Source organism: Nicotiana tabacum, chromosome 1 (genome assembly GCF_000715075.1).
Source record: "Nicotiana tabacum cultivar K326 chromosome 1, ASM71507v2, whole genome shotgun sequence".
Lineage (NCBI taxonomy): Eukaryota > Viridiplantae > Streptophyta > Magnoliopsida > Solanales > Solanaceae > Nicotiana > Nicotiana tabacum.
The window spans coordinates 205,009,430-205,030,773 of NC_134080.1; the positions used below are offsets into that span (position 1 = coordinate 205,009,430).

The 21,344-nt window shown below is 34.7% G+C and overlaps 2 protein-coding genes across 3 annotated transcripts; both read right to left on the reverse strand.

Annotated features, from left to right (window-relative positions):
* Positions 1-602: 602 nt before the first annotated feature.
* LOC107810988 (calmodulin-binding protein 60 D) lies at positions 603-9,612 on the reverse strand. 2 transcript variants are annotated; one of them, XM_075256067.1, is made up of 9 exons: positions 9,530-9,612; positions 9,219-9,380; positions 7,413-7,488; positions 6,639-6,697; positions 4,713-5,206; positions 4,478-4,638; positions 4,179-4,382; positions 3,300-3,552; positions 603-2,097 (listed from the first exon to the last, which is right to left on the reverse strand). In XM_075256067.1, exons 2-9 carry the CDS (start codon positions 9,302-9,304, stop codon positions 1,544-1,546), a joined length of 1,887 nt encoding a protein of 628 aa, XP_075112168.1. In that variant the 5' UTR covers positions 9,305-9,380; positions 9,530-9,612; the 3' UTR covers positions 603-1,543. The 2 variants fall into 2 exon arrangements, with proteins under 2 accessions (XP_075112168.1, XP_016491338.2); XM_016635852.2 differs by lacking the exon at positions 9,530-9,612 and having other exon boundaries at positions 9,219-9,523.
* A 6,793-nt stretch (positions 9,613-16,405) lies between these two features.
* LOC107810898 (uncharacterized) lies at positions 16,406-21,072 on the reverse strand. The gene is made up of 4 exons (XM_016635761.2): positions 20,904-21,072; positions 20,707-20,812; positions 19,323-19,446; positions 16,406-16,931 (listed from the first exon to the last, which is right to left on the reverse strand). Exons 1-4 carry the CDS (start codon positions 21,023-21,025, stop codon positions 16,675-16,677), a joined length of 609 nt encoding a protein of 202 aa, XP_016491247.2. The 5' UTR covers positions 21,026-21,072; the 3' UTR covers positions 16,406-16,674.
* Between the last annotated feature and the right edge of the window lie 272 nt (positions 21,073-21,344).

A 21,344-nucleotide genomic window follows, 5' to 3' on the forward strand; every position in this document is an offset into this window, starting at 1 on the left:
TTCTTCTTCTTCTTCTTCTTCTTCTTCTTCTTCTTCTTCTTCTTTCTTCTGTTGTTGTTGGTGCTGCTATGAAACTTCAGTTCATGAGATGATTGTCATAAGTATGTTTATCAGATTATTTAAAAATAAATTATGAATAATTACGTAAGTTAATAGACAATAATTTGTAAATATTTCCACGTACGGAAAGTTTAAGGTCACACTTAGTGATTCTTTTCATGATAATTTTGTTCTTTTCACGTTAATTGTTTCCAAAATTTATGATTTAGATACTGTTGGCAATCTGATTATTTATCTAGTATGTTAGAAAACTTTTTCAAAAACTTCAGCTTATATAGTGCTGAAGTTTTTACAAATGAACTAAATAACTTCAGCATCTTCTGCTGAAGTTTTTGAAAAAGCTTTATGATAAAACTAATGAATCTAGGGCAAAAAAACTTTAGCTTTTAGATGAATTTTTTACAAATGAACTAAATAAGTAAATTAAAGAATCCAGGACAAAAAAACTTCGGCTCATTTAGTGCTGAAGTTTTTATAAATGAACTAAATAACTTCAGCATCTTCTGCTGAAGTTTTTGAAAAAGCTTAATGACAAAACTAATGAATCCAGGACAAAAAAACTTCAACTTAAGTTCAGCAATTACAAACAAAAACTTCAACAAATAGAAAACAAAATTTTAGCTATTATGCTTAAGTTCAGCAATTACAAACAAAAAACAAAACTTCAGTTACTATGCTTAAATTCAGCAATTACAAACAAAAACTTCAGCACACTTGATTCAGCAATTTTTGCTACTTCAGGCCCATCTACTAGAATGTTGAAGTTTTGCGTGATTGTCTTTGCTACTTCAGCCCCGTATGCTAAAGTTAACCGAAAAAAGTGGGTATGCTTGCAATTTTTTTTGCAAAGCGGGCATAAGTTAAAACGTGACCCAAAAAGCGGGTATAGATGCAAATGTCCCGCAATTATACTAGCTAAAATCTTGAGTAACAACAACCAGTGATGTCTCACAAGTGGGGGATCTGGGGAAGGTAGTGTGTACACCTTACCCCTACCTTGGGAGGGTAGAGAGGCTGTTTCTGGTAAATCGTCAGCTCAGGAAGGAAGGAAAGAAATAGTAGAAACATGCATTACCAACACCAAGTGCCAGAATAAATCTTGAGTAAAGAGAAATGAAATCACTTGCATCTCTCCCAGGAGCAGCTGATATCCTTTTCAACTTGGGTCTACTTTTCAGTCAGAATCAAGAACACTGATGTAGTCTTCCACTTGCAGGCTATATGCTGTGAAAATCATTATTAACTAATGATAATGCAGACTATATGCTGTGATAATTTAAGTGCACTTCCAGATGTTAGATTGAGCTCAAACTAGCACCAGATGCATATTCATGGCTGGACCAAACTCCACGTCCGAGCAATAGTGCTTCTCAGAGTAAGCCCAAACATCACATCACGCACGTACCTCACGAGCAACTCATTTTATCAAATTCAAAGTGTATTCAGCCTCCAAGTGGATGTTGTGAGAAGTGTAAAATCAAATCTAGGTGTCATCCAATTCAACAATTTGTGCTCTTTTCTCAGCGGCTTTCTTTCTGATAAAGATGCCCCATCTCAATGCTGCTTTAAGTTTGAGCCACCCGACAACAGCCTTGCCTGAACGTGTGCGGTCCTCTTGAAAACCATAGGTTGAAGATATGCTGGGCATGTATGATGATCCATACTGGTAATTATCTTGTGTGCTACTAGAAGAAGCATGATTCTGGCCACCCATGTTGAAAATACGGAGAAGATGTTGCATGTCTTCGTTCTCTAGCATCTCATGACTTCTCATGCGTATTTCTTGCTCCGTAAAGAAGTCATCAGCTCCCTTATAGGATGGATTAGGGATGCTAGCAGCAAAAAAGCTAGAAAATGACGACTCCGGTGGGCGAAGGGTCTGCATACTCCCACTTCCAGATGGCTGAGTTTGTTGTGACGTGCCCACAAAGTGATGGTTCTGAGGGGGAAACGGAGCACCATTTAACTGTTCATTGACACTTAGATTCGCATTCTGAGACTGTATGGTATATGAACCGGTACGGCTATCATTATACCCTGGAAAAACAGAGAATATGCGCAATACTTGGTAAATGTTATGTTAGAGAGTAGAGACAAGTAGGTGTCATAGCATATCAATGAGTTAGCATAGTTGAGCAGTTATTCATGTGTCACAATATGTCAGTAAAATATGTAGCTTAAGAAACTGACTATATTCCATTTTATGAGACAAATTGACTAGGCACGGTGACTAAGCAGTCAATTTGACTTGTGCATTATTTTAGTAGTAGAAAAGGAAGGAAATAGTTGTTTATAAGTTGGTTTACGAGTAAAACACCAGGTCATCATTGCTTCAACTATTAGTGCATTTTGATGACACGGACCGGGCTCAAGTGTCAAGGTATTGTCCGCTTTTGACCCGATCCCTCTGGGTCACTTCAAGGCTTTTGAGCCTCATGGTTTTATCCCCTTTGACTTTTAACCCACAAGACGCCTCAACAGTTGAATGCTGAACTTGCCCTTGTATGGTCCCTAACTTTCCCCTCCCATTCCGATGTGCAATTTGCCCAAGGCAAGTTCCACAGCGAACAGTCTTTTGAGTTCAATTGCTAGCAGTCCATGGTGCATTACACTCACTGCCCTCCACACCACCAACCCCCCCAAAAAAAACCCCATTAGGGGATCATCATTCTCACTGAGGTTTGTCCCATCACCGTACTAGGGAATGTACCAGTTCTGATACCACCTGTCACTGTCAAGACAACTGCCAAGGTATTGTCCACTTTGGCTCGACCCCTCTAGGTCACCTCAAGGTTTTTAGACCTCACAGTTTTGCCCCCTTGGGCTTCAACCCAAAAGGCGCCTCAAAAATTGAATCATAAACTCACACTTATATGGCCCCTAACTTTCCCTTCCCCTTCTGAAGTGAGATTTGCCTAAGGCAACCCCACAATATCACAAGTTTAGGACAAAATTGAGTCTTGATGTTTAAACATAAGGAAAGAAGGGCATGCCAAAGTATGCCCAATGCATTATTTGACCCTCAGAGCTCAGGCTTATGTTTCTGGAAGGGTGGAGAAGTTTCTTATCATTTAGATCCCACCTCTTCTACCAATGAATTATCTATCGAGTTACTGAAAGAGCTCAGTAAGAAGCCAAAACAGCAGTAAAAGCAAAGCAATTGGCCAAATTTAACATACTTCAAGATGAACATATCTTAGGCACCCGACAAATATCTTGCATCTGATGTATATTTATACCTCCAATATTCCGTCCTGGATCCATTGCAGGCTGCTCCGATGAAATTGAAGCAGGAAAATTTGGTAGGTTGAGTTGATGATCAAAAGAACTTGAATGGTTCTGAGAGCCAGTTGTAAGATCAAAAGAATTTGAATGGTTCTGAGGATCATCTGAGGTTTGATTCTGATTAAGGCTTAAAAGAGATTCGCCATCATATTCAACAACATTCATCCAGTTGTCATATGCCTTCTTGACTAAGGTGTCCACATATTCCTGCAAGAACACTTTGATGTTTGCTTAATCTCTTCTTCATACAGGGGAAATCAAAGAATCCAAAGTCAAACTGATACAACTGAAACATGGTATAGTAACAACACTACTTTCAAAATTTTAGCATATGACACAGACAAACGAAAGAGTGCAAGCTGCATCAGAATAGGGAGCTGATTGGGTGAGTTGGGTCGGATTTAGATAGGCTAAAATGGTTTTAGTAAAAGATTTGGTCTCAAATAATTTTGGGCCAGGCATGGTTGGGTCGAAAGACTTGGACTGTGCAAATAACGAAAAACAAGATTTATTCCATTTAAGAACATGCTCAATAGAACCATTTCCTTGACTTCAGTATCCAATATGACAATTTAAACATTTTTCTTGAGGTGCTCGAAAAGATAAATTCTTCTCTGCTTTTACTGCAAGCAACTAGAGAAGCATATTATTTTCTTTTTTCTTTCTTTTACAAATTGTTCGATGTTTCCATAACAACTCATTCAAAAGAAGAAAAAAGAATCAAAGACACTTAGTTATGTAAAACAATATCGACAACAACAATAACAACTACAGTCCCAAACAAGTTGGGGAAAGACAATTATTCAAAAGAGGAAAAGTTCAAGATTACAAACCTTCTGATTCTCCGAAAGAGAATCAACAGAATGAAACTGTCCGCCAGAGATTAAACCACACAACTCATAGATATGGCTAAAAACAACTCCAACACTCCTCATATCATCAGGATAGTAGACATGGAGCTTCCCGCTAAGAACACAGGTCTTTGCGTGCTCCACTAGAGCATCCCACATCTTATTTGACATTCCACTTCCCAAGATCTGAGACAATAAGGTGATGAAACAAAAAGAAATTGTTAATATACAACCACAATTATCATATTATATTCTCCAACACAACGGGTTTAATTTATTACATTTCGGAGCCTCTGAGAGTCTCTGACAATGAGTCGTAGGAAGTCTTCCACCGTATGTATGCCAGCTTTATTTAGCCTCTTGTGGAAGGATCCATCTTTCCCTATCTTTTCCAATCTCCAAACGTCATCATTTAATGCAGGTGGATAATGTTTCTTGTACACTGAAGAAGAAGACAGTCACATAATTGTAATTTGCATACAAAATGGCACATAATTTGACATAATATAGACTTACATTCTCCTCGATGATCCTTCACACTAAAGGCTTCTGTTTTTGCCTCACGAATGTGCATTCCCTCGCGAGAACCTGATACGACTTTTAAGCCTAGTCTGAACTTTCTGCTTCTAATCCAACTAGAGTTGTCGGTAAATGTCAGCTCGCCAAGGCTACCTACACCGTCCTTCAATATCACTTGCAAGTCTCCTGTAAGAAGCGGCCTTTTGCCTTCACGCTCCTTCACAATATGAGACTCAAATTCTTCTCGAGTCCAGCCATCATCATCCTCGTTATTAAAATCTCCTCCAAGTACAACAACATCTAGTTTAACAGCAGACTCTGGACCCGATGTTACAACATGGCCTGTATTTCCGTCAAGCAAGACAATATGGATTGCAGAACCCCGCTCTCCTTCTACTTTCCCTCCTGTAAAGAGAGGCAGTGACAATTTTGACCTGAACCGAAGCTGCAAATTTCTCCCATCTGGCCCTTCAATTCTGTTTGGAGAAACCCTGCATAACATTTTAGTTGTTCAATATCAAGAAAGAAGGGACTGTCATATAAAGCAAAATTACTACGGGAACTCAAACAAGCAGAGGCGTTATTACTCTAGCTTCTGATGAAATTGCTCGAGTGGCAAAGGGTTTAGCCAATAAACTCAAGGCTCTGATCCAAATTTATGGCAGACAGTTTTTTTAAAGTCAGATCTATTCAACATTCTTGGGGGAAGAAACAAGATTGCATATTTTTTAGTAACATGCAAATGTTAGTCATAATATTTCTTGGAACATTGATTCTATTAAACAGTCAGCATCCAGTGGGAAGACTAGCCATAAATCTTTACAATATGGAAAATGAAACTCAGCACAAGCAGTGACATTATAAACAAATTGAAGCTTGGAGCTGTGTCAAATTACAATAAAACCACCGAAGCAATGAGTAATTTCTCTTTGAAGAGATTCACATATAAAATACTATGGAAAGTACTTAAAGGTGAGTGAATCCTATGAAGCAACAGAGATATTAAAGTGAGGGAAAATAGATGATTCCAATCTGATTGATGCCTTGCCCATTTCCATTTATTATGATTTAATGTCTAAACTACTTGTAGAGCTCTTTAACATTAGAAAGACTTGAAGAAACCACTTAGAAACAATATGTTAACTCTCTAATACCTTTCCAAACTGATTTTCCGTAACCACTCTTGACAATTCTAACTTTGATATTTCGCTGCACTATCATTGCATGACTAATGCAAATACAAAATTTACAACTTGGACAGTAACCAACAAATTGATCGCCAGAACAATACTGAATGGCTGCTAAAACTAAGGGCACCAGGGCAATCGCTTCTTCGAGACCAATTCCAACAATATCGAAATTCTAGTTAGAACCCGGCTGCTTTCTTGGAAGTAATTGATAGGCAGGTGTCAGTTCTCATAGCAAGGTTTAGGCCGATGGGGTCAACCCCGACCTACACAACTGCGCAAAAATATGAACAAAACATGTGCATCTCTACGCAAGGGTGTGGCTTAGAGGTCAACAGAACGGGTGAAAATCATATGAGACCAGGGTTCAAATCCCAACAGAAGCAAAAAAACGCTAGGAGATTTCTTCTCATCTGCACACGCCTTGGCAGAAAAAGTTACCCGATATCTGTGTTGGTAAGAGGTAGCAGGTACAAGGTAGAATAGTCGAGGTGTGAGTGAGCTGGTCCAGACACCATCAATATTGTTTTTTAAAAAAACTAACGGTACCAGCCTGGCTTAAATTTAATATGTCCATCAGAAACCATGAAAACCTCCTCTCTCCTTTCAGGTAAACATTCATAACTTCAACAGTGAGTCAAATGATCCTCAATGGATTAATTGTAAACACCTAGAAAATAGTGTGTAAGTCAAACCTATGTTCTGAAACATCTAATGAAGATATGTGAAGCCATACCTTGCATTAAGTTTAGCCGGGCCAAGTTTTGCCAACGCACGCTCCACTTCTTCACTAACCTAGTGAGCACAAACGAATATCCAGAAATAAAGATAAAAGAACCAATTAAATCTAGAAGACATCTTGTTCAAGTGCAACAACAATGAAAGATCATGCATTTTGCAATAATACAAAAAACAGGAAAGATAAGCATTTCAGCTTTTTTTTTCCAATATAGCAGTTCATGGACTGGTAAATAAACATTCGTGATCCAAATATTTCAATGCCATGCATCACAACATGAATAAAAAATAGCCATTCCCAAATATTATTCACATTAAGACCTTGAAATTAAGGTCAAGGGGGGAGGGAGAGAGAGACAACTACTGTTGAGAGAGAGAGAGAACTTCAATAGAGACTACAACAGCTATAGTTAAATCCAAAACAATGCATATTGGACAAATGGTCCCATAAACCCTTGCAATAACTCATCAACTCTAAGCGGTGCATCGAGCTCAAATATCTATAACTTGTTCTATTTAGCTTGTCTAGGCATAATTTTCTGCATCTTTTTCATTTTTTTGGTTTAAACTTATACACTAGTAGGTAAATATCTGTAGCTTCCAACTAATACTAGAATTAGATACACAGTCACAGCAGTCATATACTTTTACCAGGTATAACGGATGGGTGGTTGAAACAACCATGAATTAAGGTGATTAGATATTACTAAGATAGTGGTTCCTAACATTCAATGAGCAGCAAGAGAATTTATAAAGGGCCTAATAGTCTTACAACTCTTCGAAGAATTGGCTCCAGTGATGAGCAAAGTTTCTGCAGACTGTCCACCTTTAGCGCTTCAACGATAACACTGCACTAACCATATACTTTTCAACAAATGATGCTATAATTACAGCTAAAATAGGTATTGAATTTCAGCTTCTCAGGGAAGAGTAAGACAATCCAGTACACACAATTTCATGTTTGATTGGAACACAGGATATTACACATCCAATAACTATGAATATATTGTTTAGCATTACAAAAGCCTATGACTAGAATTGCCAATTTTCAAAAGAAAATTTTTGTAGTCTAGATGGTGACAATAAAAAGTACTATATAGTTGATTGACCATCACATAGAATAGGCCTGCGAAAGAGGCATCAGTCAATTGGACGGTCCGAGATGCCAAAGCGTTTTTGAGGATTCAAAACAATTGTTCTTGAGATGCTCATGTATGTTCATGGTTGCAAATTAGAGGGGCTAAGATTCATCTCTTTGCGATGTACGGCTAATCTATTGACAGTTGAGTTGAAAGCTCAAACTTAGACGAACCTATAGTACTGTGGCAATCAATCATACCATATCCATTTTGCAAGATACTGGCAACAAGAGGTGGCAACGTTCACAAATGTAGCTCAGATCACCTCAATTGACTTCCTCAGGAGACACCAGTCCATATATTACACTTAACTAATTGAGCCATAATACAGCAGACAGCAATATGAACCTTTTCAAATAATGCACCATATCTATATGAATGCTTCGATTTTTACTAGGAGAATCCAAAAAAACAAGAATAAGCTAGTTAGCACGCCAAAATTAACTCTCCATTCCCTCAATTGACAAATAACCATCAAATTGTTCTCAATGGTCTTCATGATGATACCACAAACATATCCATCAAGATTATAACTTTTCGTAACAAATTTATTACCCACTACCCCATTATGCTACCAGCACTCCCAGCCTTCACTCTCCACAACAATTCGTGTAACGTCTTTAGTAAGCATCTACACAAATTTCTCCAAATTTAAACACTACCTACTATTGAGACATAATTAACACTATTTGATAAAAATACAATTTGGTGTCTCATTGTTACCCCATTGCCAAAATTAGCTCAGCACATATATAGAAAAAAAGAAGCACTAAAACCTATGTTGCCAGGTACTCCCTCCGTCCCAAATTAGTTGTCATGTTTCGCGTCTCGAGAGTCAATTTGACTAATCTTCGAATCTAAATTGAATTAGATCAACTCAATATTTTAAAACTAAAATTAAAATATTCAAAATCTATACTTGCAATTTTTCTCATGTTAATAGGATGAAAAAATACATTTTAAAATATTGGTCAAAGTTGACATACAACTAATTTGGGACGGAGGGAGTACATAATATATATTGGTGTGCAAGAAAAATCCATCTAAAATAGACTAATACCTAATATATGACACAAAATATTACTCCCTCTGTCACAATTTATGTAATACACTTTTCTTTTTAGTCTTTTACAAAAACATGACATATTTTTATAAATTGAAACAATTAACTTTAAGCTTCTCATTTTATCCGTGTATCTTCCTGAGCCGAGGGTCTTTGGAAACAACCCTCTACCATAAGATAGGCTAAGGTATGCTTACACATTATACTCGTCAGACCCTACATAAGATAATATAGACATATTATTATTGTTCTCAGTTTACCCTTAATGACCGGTTTATAGTCACATAAATGTTATGACAACCATAAATTTTAAAAGTGAAACTTTGTCACAAATTGGAACGACAAAAAAATAAAAAAGAGAAATATGGTAAAATACCTGGCAAGAGCTGGTCTTTTCCTATCAGGTTGACTTTCCTCATTAGTGCTAACATCAAGTGTACGTTTTTCTCCACTCCTCTGCATTTTTCTCGTATTGGGATCTGATTTTTCAACTGTTTTCAGTTACTAAAATATTTGCTCCAAGCGAATCCGATTCTAACTGCAAAAAAGAAGATTAAAAGGAGGAGAAAATAAAGTAAGAAACTGAAGATGAAAGTGAAAAGACAAAGCGGGAAAATTAAAAGAAGAGAGAAATGGTTGAGTGGTTTCGCGGAAAGTTCGAGGAAGATCTTTGGATTCTCTACTAACTGTTAAAAAGGTTACTGTTTTGATGGCTGCCTCTCTTTGGCTTTGCCCCCTCTGGATCTATTGAAAAGATTTTTACCACTATGAACCAAACAATGTTAATTATTATTCCCTCTGTTTCAAGTTAAACGAGGTTGTTTGACTTGGTCTTAAAGTTTTTTGTGGGGCCATAATATTTGTACGGTTATAAAAATTTCTAATTAATAGTACAATAGATAAAATGAAAATTTAAAGTTAAATTACTTCTAAATTTAGAAATGTATTATTTATTTTGGAACGAACTAAAAAAAAGTACTACATCTAATTTGAAATGGAGGGATTAGTACGGTTTAAGATATAAATTAAAATTTAAAATAATACGGAACAAAGATATTCTTTATCATTTGGTAAATAGTTTACATTTACCTCCGTCTATTTTTTGTCCAAAAATTATACAATGTTATTTTTTGTCCCACGACAAATGGAATATTATGTGGACCCTTTTAATATGTTGTCACCATTTCATTGGGATAGGTGACACTCAATCCGTACGTAAAAATTATATGTCAAGCAACTATGATTTTGTGATTTTGTCCTCTTGAATTTAGGGTTTGTCTTCTTGGGCTTCTTGTCCATTTTTTTAAAAGATTAAAACAAGATATAGAATCTTTAAAATGGAGTTCAATACTTTTGAAATGATGAAATTTGCATCTTCTAATTTATTCAATTGTGTTTCCAAATCGTTCCTTTAGGCCTCATTTATTTGTACTTAATGAAGGTCTGAATTTTAATCATTCAGATCTCAGACATTAAGTGTGTTTGTTTTTAAAGTCTGAATCTTAATTATTCAGATCTTAATCATTAAGTGTGTTTGTTTTTTTACTTTACAATCACTTAATGAGTTTGGATATGTGTATATGAATTAAGATCTATAACAAAGACTTAATTTCATTAAGATGTTATCGCATATTTATTATTAACTGCCGCCACCGCCTACCATTATCAATTATCATCATGCCACCACCACCACAACGCCACCATCATCCTCAATCATAGTCGTCACCATTATTGACCGTCACCATCCACTATCCCCACAACTCCAACAACCATCATTCTCACTTATAATTAACACACATCCACCTCAACTACCACAACCGACCACCCCATCATCGGCATCAACCACAGCCGGTACTGCCCATCATTATAATCTACCACCACCCACCCACCACTTTCCTCAGTCACAACTAGTACCACCACCCGCCATTATTAACTATCACCACCCATTACCACCATCCTCAATCATAATCGCCACCACTACCAATCACTACTAGCTACTAGCATGAACCACCATCATAAACCTAAACTACCACCAACCACCGCCTCTAGTTGGCATTCACCCGTAAGCCATCACCATCAACAACTATCATATTTTAAAAAATTATATATTTTATTGATAGAATATTAGATTAGTTAGTATTTCATTTGAATTTTTTGTTTATTAATTTTCAAATAAAGATAAATTTTATATATTCAGATGTTAAAAATCAAGCAGTCTTAACTATTTAGTATTCAGATCTTAATACACATCTTAATATATTCAAATGTATATTCAGATTCAGATGTCTTAATCTTAAAAATACAAATGAGGCCTTAGTTTTTAAAGATAAATTATCATTTTTTAACTTTAACCAGGAAGTAGTCAAAACAATCGATAAATTGGAAATATGCTATTTGAAATGGTAATCTTCAATAGGTTAGTGTAAGGACATGGCTAAAGTATGCGAAGATTTATGGTTATGAGTTAAGGCCTCATTTGTTTTTTTTAAGATTTAAATATTTGAATTTGAATACATGTCTGAATTAAGATGTGTATTAAAATTAAGATATTTGAATCTAAATATACATCTGAATATTAAGATGTGTACTAAGATCTGAATACTAAATAATTAAGACTGTTTATTTTTTAACATTTTAATGTATAAAATTTATCTTTATTTAGAAATTGATAAACATAAAATTCAAATGAAATACTAATTAATCTAATATTCTATCAATAAAATATATAATTTTTTAAAATATGATAGTTGCTGGTGGCGGTAGTGTTTGTGAATACCGACAAGAGGCGATGGTTGGTGGTAGTTTTGGTTGGTGGTGGTGGTTTAGTGTAGTAATTAGTGGTGATTGATAGTTGTGACGATTATGATTGAGGATGGTGTGGTGGGTGGTGACAGTTAATAATGGCGGGTGGTGGTGGTGGTTTATAATGATGGGGAGTGTCGACTATGCTTGTTGATGGTGATGGGGTGGTTAGTTGTGGTAGTTGAGGTGGATGAGTTTTGGTTGTGGTTGAGAATGATGGTTGTGGGAGTGGTGGTTGAGTATGGTGGTGGTGGGTGGCATCGTGGTAGTTGATAATGGAAGGCGATGGCGGCAGTTAATAATGAATATGGATGATAGCATCTTAATGAAATTAAGTCTCTGTTATAGATCTTAATCATACAGACCTATTCAGACTCATTAAGTGGTTGTGAAGTAAAAAACAAACATACTTAATGATTAATATCTGAATAATTAAGATTTAGACTTTAAAAATAAATGCACTTAATATCTGAGATCTGAATGATTAAGATTCAGACCTCTATTAAGTGCAAACAAATGAGGTGGTTCTTCCGTTGAACACAAATAGAATAAAGAGGAGCTCGAATTATTTTGAAAATTTATTTCTATGAGCACTTGTTGACCCTTTTCTATTACGGTAAACTATATTAAAACATAATAATATACCGAATTATTTTGAAATTTTATTTTTACACATAATATACCGAATTATTTTGAAAATTTATTTTTACACATAATATACCGAATTATTTTGAAAGTTTATTTTTAGGAGCACTTGTTGACACTTTTCTATTACAGTAAACTATATTAAAACACATAATAATATACTTACAATGTAAATGTTGCTCTAATGTAACAAAACCAACTCCTACTATAACATGACTGCCCAAAAGGTGACTTATAAAAATGAAGAAAGAAAGTGACTAGAGATGGCAATGGGTGGGGCGGTTGCGGAGCGGGTTGAACCTTAACCCGTAAAGATTTCAATCTGTCCTGCCCCGTCCCGCATAACAAGTTTTTCTATTTTCAACCCGCCCCGCATAAACCTGTCTTGCACCGCCCCGGGTGGTATATCTTTTTCTAACTTGAGAGGTCATTCATCTCTATTCTTTAGATTTTTTTTTTAAAAAAAATTATATAGACAGTGAATTGCTAATTAATATACTCACTTTTTCTCTTCTCTAACATTTATTTTTGCATTGTATATAGAATATAGTATGTGCTTAGAGAGAGACCTTTATATGCATTGTTGCTGTTATTTTTCTTACACCGGAATGATTTTAGCTTTAGCTTCGAAATTTAAGATCCTATAATTTAAGAGAAATTTTCAGAAATGACTATTGTTTAGTGGCTATTCCATTAATTTTCTATAGCTACCATATACATAATTACTTTCCGTAGCTATCTCTTAGTTGTTATGGTAATGTATTGATGTATTCGAGCTATTGTATTCACAAATACAGTAGCAAATATCGGCTAAAAAATAGAGCAGTCCAGCTGTCAGTCGCTATATTCACATGTATTCATACCATATATTCATGAATACAACGTAATAATAGGTCTCTCCAGTTGTTTAATAACGGAAAGCTGTTAATTTAATGGGATACACTCTTAATATAACTCATCTAAATCAATTGTAATATACAGCATTATCAATCCAATTAATGAGAAGATTTATCAGACGCTAAACACCAAAAAATAGAGCATTATTCAGAGTTTCGATCCCTCTTTTTTTCTGATATAGTTCGAATTTTTTTTTTTCCTGACATTGTTCGAGGTTTATAATAAACCTAGTGTTTGTATTCGATTTTCTGTATATGAATGCATCATGTATTTATGTCGGATACAACATGTAATAGTAACCTACTGCCTGCATATTTCATAATAAACCTAGTACTTGTATTCTATTGTATCTAACAGTTATATTCAATGTATTCAAGTTTATTTTTGTATTCACAATATTTTATTTATTCCTAATATATGGTATTACTGCTTTATTGAGTATATTTCATTGGTTGTATTCATTAATTTTTTATTTGTATTGAGAGTATTTTACTGTATTTCACTGTATTGGTTATTTTAAATACAGATAGATATAGTTAGGTTGAAAATACAGATGAATACAGTTAGATTGAATGCATAACTAATTGATGAATGACATCAAAATGATAGAACTAACAATGTATTTAAAACTGTTGTTGTATGAACTCAAGTACATATAAATACATCTAAATACAATAGTCAAAAATTACTGTACAAAATAAAAATCAGTGTATGTTTTTTCAAATACATATGAATACATCTTAATACAAGAAGAGAAAACCACTGTACAAAATAAAAATCAATGTATTCGGACTCGAATACATATAAATACATCTACAATTAAGGTCACTGCGTATTTTTGTTCTCCTTTCGACTTCAATGGTTGCTGATGAACCTGCAAATACAGGTTCCTCTTAAGTGATCCAAAGATGGCCCTTCGAAATTAAGTGCTTTAGTGAGTATTCTACAGAAAACCTAACAAAGCTTTTATAGTATCGAAAGATGGCCCTTCGAAATTGAATGCTTTAGTGGGTATTCTACAGAAAACCTAACAATGGTGAATATTTTAAAAAAAAACTGTTGAAGAGAAAAAGAAGAAGCTTTAACCGGTCAAAAACCCAAAAACTTTAACACTTACCATAACTTTTTGGAGCAAAAAAATAAAAAATTGAGGGAGACAATGGCGCTGATAAAGGAGAGAGCTGGGGAGAGAAATTTTGAGCAAAAACTATTGAAAACGGCCATGGTAGCGGCTAGGTCTCCATGTCGCCTAGAGAGAGGAGAGAGAGATCGTGGAGAGAGAAATAAGATACTATACGGTGATTTTGGGAGAGAATAAACTGAAAGAATGAGAGAGAAAAATATTAGACAGCGTATTTAATGGCTTAACGGTAGAAAGTGACCATAACTATATTTTGCTATAAAATCTAAAAGATAACTATAGAAAATAATAATTTAAAAGAGTTTTTATTTATAATAAATAGGGTGTAAAACTTTGCTATATGAGGTAAAATTTTCTTAATTAATTAGCTTGCAGGCTTCAAACTCTCATATCAAAAAATTAGTAAGAATACATATTTGTTTTGCGAAACTTTCTTTTCCCTCAAAAGTACTTTGTGGAAGTTACATATTTAAGATTCTAGATTATTATCATAAAATTTGTAATATTTAGTAGCTACGTACAAAAAATTGTTTGTGTAAGAATCAAATGTGTGTAAGATAAGCTTTCAGTTGCAAATCCTTAACTACTTATTTTGTTACACGCAACAAATCCGCAACTAAACCTGCAACTAGGAGTGGTAAACGGACAGGTTGGGTCGGATATGGTTTAGATTGAAAACGGACAATGAAAAAGCGAATAAATTATTCGACCCGATTCATATTTAATACGGATAAAAAATGGGTTAATCAACGGATAATATGGGTAACCATATTATCCATGACTTCTTGAATATGATCACTTTTTGGGAGAATTTCTCGTCTCTCAAACTTGAGGAACCCCTAATTTGAGGCTTTACAAATGTAAAAGTTAAACTCATTGGTTATCCATTTTCTAAATGGATAGTATGATTCTTATCTATATTTGATCCATTTTTAAAAAGTTCATTATCCAACCCATATTTTAGTGAATAATATGGGTGGTTAACTATTTTCTTTTAACCATTTTGCCACCACTACTTGCAAGGCTGCAACCACCCCCTCTAATGGTTTTTTAAAATTTAAACTCTACCGCATGACCTTAAACTCGCCCCGCAACAATTTAAACTTGCACCGCCACGTTGTCATTCCTAAAAGTGACTGCGCTAGAAAGTAAATTCAGCTATTCCTCATTTCCTCTAGTTACGTTCTTGACTCTTGGGGGAACAAGAAGTAAACATGGATTAAATTATCAACTTAACTCTCCTTGTTATACAAACGACACGTGTAGCCAGTTTTATTATTCAGTGATTTGTACCAAAAATAACTAGTCCACTAAAACATACATAAGAAGTTGTGAGATGTGTTATTTATTTAACATTAGCTAATGATCTTGTCGCTGGGTGGCATTAAAATGAAAATGAGTGCCCAGAGTATAGACTTAACAGAAGGTCTCGAGTACAAGCTCTAAAAATGAACTTTTTTTGCTTTGAAGCACTTTTCCCTTTAATCGGATCAATTAAAAGATTCCGATATGCGCACCGACCAGGTAACCCAAAGAAAAAGGTGCCAAGGGTATAACATTTTGATCCAAGACTAACTAAAGGGGCATGCGAAGCTATTGAGTTATGTAATAATAATCCTTTATGAACTACTCCTATTTAGTTATAACTTCATCTTCCTTTTTTGAGAAGCTTTCACCAATGATGAGAAAGACTAAAAGACCCAAGATTTGAAAAAGAGATACCGTCGGTCTTGAATTTTGTCCTCGCTTGCCCATAGGCTGAACTTCAAATTTAACAAGTATTTTCCCCCGCTTGCTCATTTCATGTTTAATAATTACTGCCCCTCGCTTGTCTCATGGTGGACAACACTTTTAACTTTTAACCTTGAAGTTCCGCCGATGGGGCAAGCGGGGGTAAAAAATTAAAGATCACCCCAAAAAGTATCATATTTATGCAATTTTTTTGCATAATTACAACAGTCCTGGTCCAATAATTCCCTGATGTACAAAAACTGACAACATTTAGCATGGCTAAAAACAGTAGCTGTGGTACCTTGCGGAAAAGAAATCCAAGTGTATCATGTAATTAGTAAGAATAATTCAAATGCAAGATCTTATAAATAATCAATTGACAAAATTAACTGCCCAGATTAATCATTCTGAAAAAACCTTAGTCATAACATAAGCAAGATACTAGAAAATACACTAACAACATTCGCATAAATAAAAAGGCGTCACTGGTTAGAGCATCTCTACAAGAGGGTGAGACATTTTTCTCTCTTTTTCATTAGGAGGTGAAGGAGCCAAGGATAGGGAAACAAAATTGCTACTGCTGCTTGTTCTCCTTTTTTTGAACTGAAAAGAGATTTCATGTGTGCTTCTTGTTCTTCTTTTTACCTTTCTTCCTATCTCTCTTATTCTGTGGCTTGGGCCGAGATCTCTTTTTTGCAACTTTCTTGAATGGTTTCTTCTTAATTACCGGAATGTTTTGTTTGTGGCTTTTAGTTTCTCCATCATGTTGAAGCACAGGTAATGGTGGCACTTGAGCTGGGAAGTCTTCTTCGCGAGAGATCTCGCTCATTGTCACGATGACTTGCACATCACCATTGTCATATGTTGTAGTCCCTTTTAACAAGAAGCAAAAATCAATACACAGGTTAATTTCCTAGATCTTAATCATGCTTAGACTGTTAATTAAGCCCCTACTACTACATATATCCTTACTATCAAGTTAACTTTACGTTGTGACCGGAGGACAAACCCCTTACACAATACCATTTTTTCCTCAGTCGCACGTATCTGTAACTAATACTAGAGTTTTTTCAACCACCACTATCAATGGTTGCACAAGAAAGATCCAAGAGTACGGGAGCAAAATTAACTCTCAGAATATTTCCGAAGCTCAATGTCTAATATCCTATTGGCCATCTCCAACCCTTGCCTCCATTTTCTCCTCCAAAATGGAGTAAAGTTACTCCAACCATTACTCCATTATTTACTCCATAAAAGAATATTCCATTTTACATTCTTCTCTCTTCAATATTATATTAATATCTTTTATTTAAATTTTATTTTCTTATTTCTATTAAAGAAATTCTTTCTTTTTTTCTTTTTTACATATTCATCGCATATAATTTAATATAAAATTATTTTATACCATAAATTTTTAAATAATATAATTTGTAAGCAAATATTATAGATTATATATATTGACAAATAATTCAAATAAAAGCGAAATCATTGAAATACAAGATAATTAAATACATATTACATTATGGTAAAAATTTAATATAAGAAATCCTTGATTAATAATAAGATAAATAACTTACGTCAGAAATCCCTTACGGAATCGCTTACTATTTCTAAATTTCAAAAAAGAGAAAAAAATAGCTGGGGATATTATGTGATTTATTAGTATTCTAAATCTTAGTTGGTATTCAAAATATCCGATTCAAGTAGACAAAGAGATGGTTGAATCAAAAAAATTTGTTTAAAGTTCAATTTTTTCAGAGGGCAAGGCAATATGAACGTTCTATCATGTTCCATCAATACTCTAAAGGGGTTATACGATATACCGTAAAATTCATATTAAATATTACATAAATATTCAACTTCCACCTCCAGTATGCTCCCATAAATGATCTATTAATGCATTACGAAGTGCAAAATGAGCATCTTTGTCCTTAATTTTTTTGTGTCGAGCAAAAAATTGCTCAAATCAGTGATTTTCATCTACTACCATTTCCATCGTTGGAGGTGGACATCCCCAATCATCTTGAATTGGTGCATTAAGATCACGTTCATCCTCTATTCATTTTTTGAGATGATTATATATTTTTTGTACAATTATAACTTATAATAAAATTAATGTACAATTTTACATTAAAATAATAAATGCACGAAAATTAATTTATCAAAATTATACGCCAAAGTTAAGATGTAAAATTAATATTATAAAGATATTACATAAACATAATTAGGTATATATAAAGAGATAAATTAAAAGAGTTAAATAATAAAAATAATAATAAAGTAAGGATGAATAGTAATGGAGGAGATGAATAGTGTCTCTCCATATTTGGAGTAACACTATTCATCCCCCATTTTGGGGGCAAAAATGGGGGAGCATTGGAGCAACATTTTGCCAAAAAATGGCTCCATTATGGAGAAATGGGGGAGGGTTGGAAATGCTAAAAGGCATATCCGTCAATGATTATAATATAGAGTTCTCATTTTCTGCATAGACTGAAGTAAAGCAGCTATGTATATGATTCTATCATGTGATGTCACAACGCCAGGAGAGCCAACGAAGGGTGCCTATGTTTCTAAACCTTCCCCTTGCCACTGTTAACTGTGTTCTGCCTTTGATATTCCCAATAAAAGTTTCTATTCTTTACCTATCTTGCACAGCATCTTAAGGTATTTACATTTAAGTTGATGACTATTAAATGAAACCCCCCACAATAGGAATCTGAAACTTTTCCGATGAGGATGGGACTGTTCCCAAGGAGAGCTCTGGATAGAAGTTAGCAACAAATAAGTTTGCAGCTATGCTGCGCAGACTCTTCAAAATCCTTGCCACACCCCTGTAGACACGACATGGGTGTGTGTGGGATCCACGGCGGATTTGGCCAACTTATCTTTGGTGCTTTGACTACATCTATGAACAAGAAGTATAGATTGATTAGGTATTTGGTTTGATTTTGTGTGTTTATGTCATATATATAATCATATAAATTATGAGAATGCTTTGCTATTATACGAGATATATTATGCATAAAATATTAGGTATTTATAAAGAACTAAATTTTCTTAGTTTTAGTTCAATAACTTTAAGTAATCGAAGTATATACTTATATATGTCATAATATACATTTGTTGGTTGTATTCCACCACCCGTATCCGCATTTTATTCATACTCCCAAATCCTAAAATTTATGTGATGAAGAATCCGACCTCTAGATCTGCACCCGAGTCCGAGTAACATAAGTCTGCAGTAATTTCATTAGGAGATACCTGAGACTGTGGCATTAGGCTCATTTTCCTCTACATCATCAAGTTCCTCATCAGGTTCATCGGCTGCAGCACCTGAATCAGGTGGAGCTCCACCAAAGATGGCAAATTCTCTTTCCTCCTTTCTCTGTAAAAGCAAGAGAAAAAGTAAGCTAAGCCGCCATGAGTATTCCGATTATATTAACACGGCTATTAGTAATAAAAGTAATAACTAATTTAATGATCACTTACTAACTGCACTGTTGCGCTGGAAACAAATTTGATACTCACACAGTCAGGAGGACAAAAGGCATTAAGGCACTTTACCCATAATCAAAAAGTTAACAACCATTTGAATGATCACCATTATAAAGAAAGCAAATTCGAGGCAATCACTGAAACAGCCAGGAACTTCAAAAGCAGTAAATATATTTAACCATGTGCCAATCTCAGGAAGAAAAAAGAAGTATAAAAAGTAAGTCAATTTTTTTACGCACACTGTTCCTCGTTATCTATTTCTAGATGTTCTCGGCATTAAGAGTGGATATTTGTGTATACATGATTATCTAGTTGATCGGAAATGAGCACTCCCTAATGCTAATTGACAAATCACCCTTAACTTAAGCATAAGACTACCACTACTTAACTTAAGAACTCAAAATAATGAAACAGATTCTTTATCCATTGAAATGTATGCCTTATAAAGCAGTCAATCAATATCTGACCAACGTGGTAACATCAGGTTTTTCCCATAAATATGAGCCCGTGAACTTGGAATTTTGAGTCACAAAAAGATGAAGGTGGAAACAGCCATTGTTAGGCTCCCGGTTAGGGGATTCCTAACTACTAATCTACTGGAGTATTATTCAGTCTATTTCTGCCTTTCTTGAATGAGCCTCCTCAAATCTGCTATTTCGCAGAAAAAGAGAGCCCGAGTCATTATTAAACTCACAATTTTACTTGTTCAGCTGAAACCCCATTTTATATTTCTAAAACCCTTGACATACATTTTGCTTTAGAAGCCATAAACAGAGCAATCAATATGCTTTTCAAAGTCATGCCATCTTATTCCCTAGTTTCACAATCTCCAACCACACAGAGGCACACAATACGCAATAACCATATCACAGGGCAGTATATCCTAAAGTAAAACTTATCATTTTTTTCAAAATTATCAAATTGTAAGATGGTCATTATCAGGACATCACTTTTTTTTAATTAACAGTAGTGTCCGAGCCATCTTACGCGCATCTCAACTATTCCACTAGGTACCTGCTACCTCCCCCAGTTATTTGTCCATCACTTCCAACCCATTTTGCTACTAGATAATATTAAGTTTTTAATACTATCCGACTACTAAATTGCAATTAAAGCCAATGAATTCAAAAGGGTATGATAAAGATTGAACCTTTTTACGGGCCTCAATACGTTTCCTCCTATGGGCTTCTTCCAATTGCTGTTGCGCTTCTTTTCTCCTCTTCTTCTTTCTCTTATGAAAACCAGTCACAAAATCCCTACACCCCAAATTTTATTAAATTCAAATTAACAAATCAAAAAACAACAAGCATAGCACAAAAAAGGAAAAAGTTCATAGAAGAAGGGTACTTGAGGTCTTTTTTATCAAAAGAGACAGTGAGAGATTTGTTCTTGAGGGCTCTTTTCTTGATGTGTCTACCTCGTATCCTCGGATTGTGTCCTGATTCGTCTTCCACTAGATGTTCTTCCATGGCAGCTCTGTTAAACCTAAAACCCTTTCCCCTGAAAAAATTGGAACCAAGCTTCTTTTTATTGGTCTATGGCTCTATTGCTTGATGGGGTTGTACCTTTAGCTTACGAAATTTCCTACTATTTTTTTGTTGGTTCTTTTATATAACAAGCTTTTTGTGCGGAAAAAAAATGAAATGTCAATATTTATATATGGTCATCAAACTTTGTTTTTCCAATAATAATATCAAAAATTTACTTTTTCGTTAAAATAATTAAATATTTTTTGCTATACATCAAAGTTAAAAAAATATTTTACCACATTAAGCAAATCTATTTGTG

Coding starts and splice junctions, on each gene's coding strand:
- LOC107810988 (XM_075256067.1), bottom strand. CDS start 9,304: ATGCAGAGGAGTGGAGAAAAACGTACACTTGATGTTAGCACTAATGAG. Junction 6,698..7,412: donor AGCCAATTCTTCGAAGAGTT/GTAAGACTATTA, acceptor TGTGCTCACTAG/GTTAGTGAAGAAGTGGAGCG. Junction 3,553..4,178: donor CTCTTTCGGAGAATCAGAAG/GTTTGTAATCTT, acceptor GTGTTCTTGCAG/GAATATGTGGACACCTTAGT.
- LOC107810898 (XM_016635761.2), bottom strand. CDS start 21,025: ATGGAAGAACATCTAGTGGAAGACGAATCAGGACACAATCCGAGGATA. Junction 20,813..20,903: donor TTTGATAAAAAAGACCTCAA/GTACCCTTCTTC, acceptor TTTGGGGTGTAG/GGATTTTGTGACTGGTTTTC. Junction 19,447..20,706: donor GTATTGAGGCCCGTAAAAAG/GTTCAATCTTTA, acceptor TTGCTTTTACAG/AGAAAGGAGGAAAGAGAATT.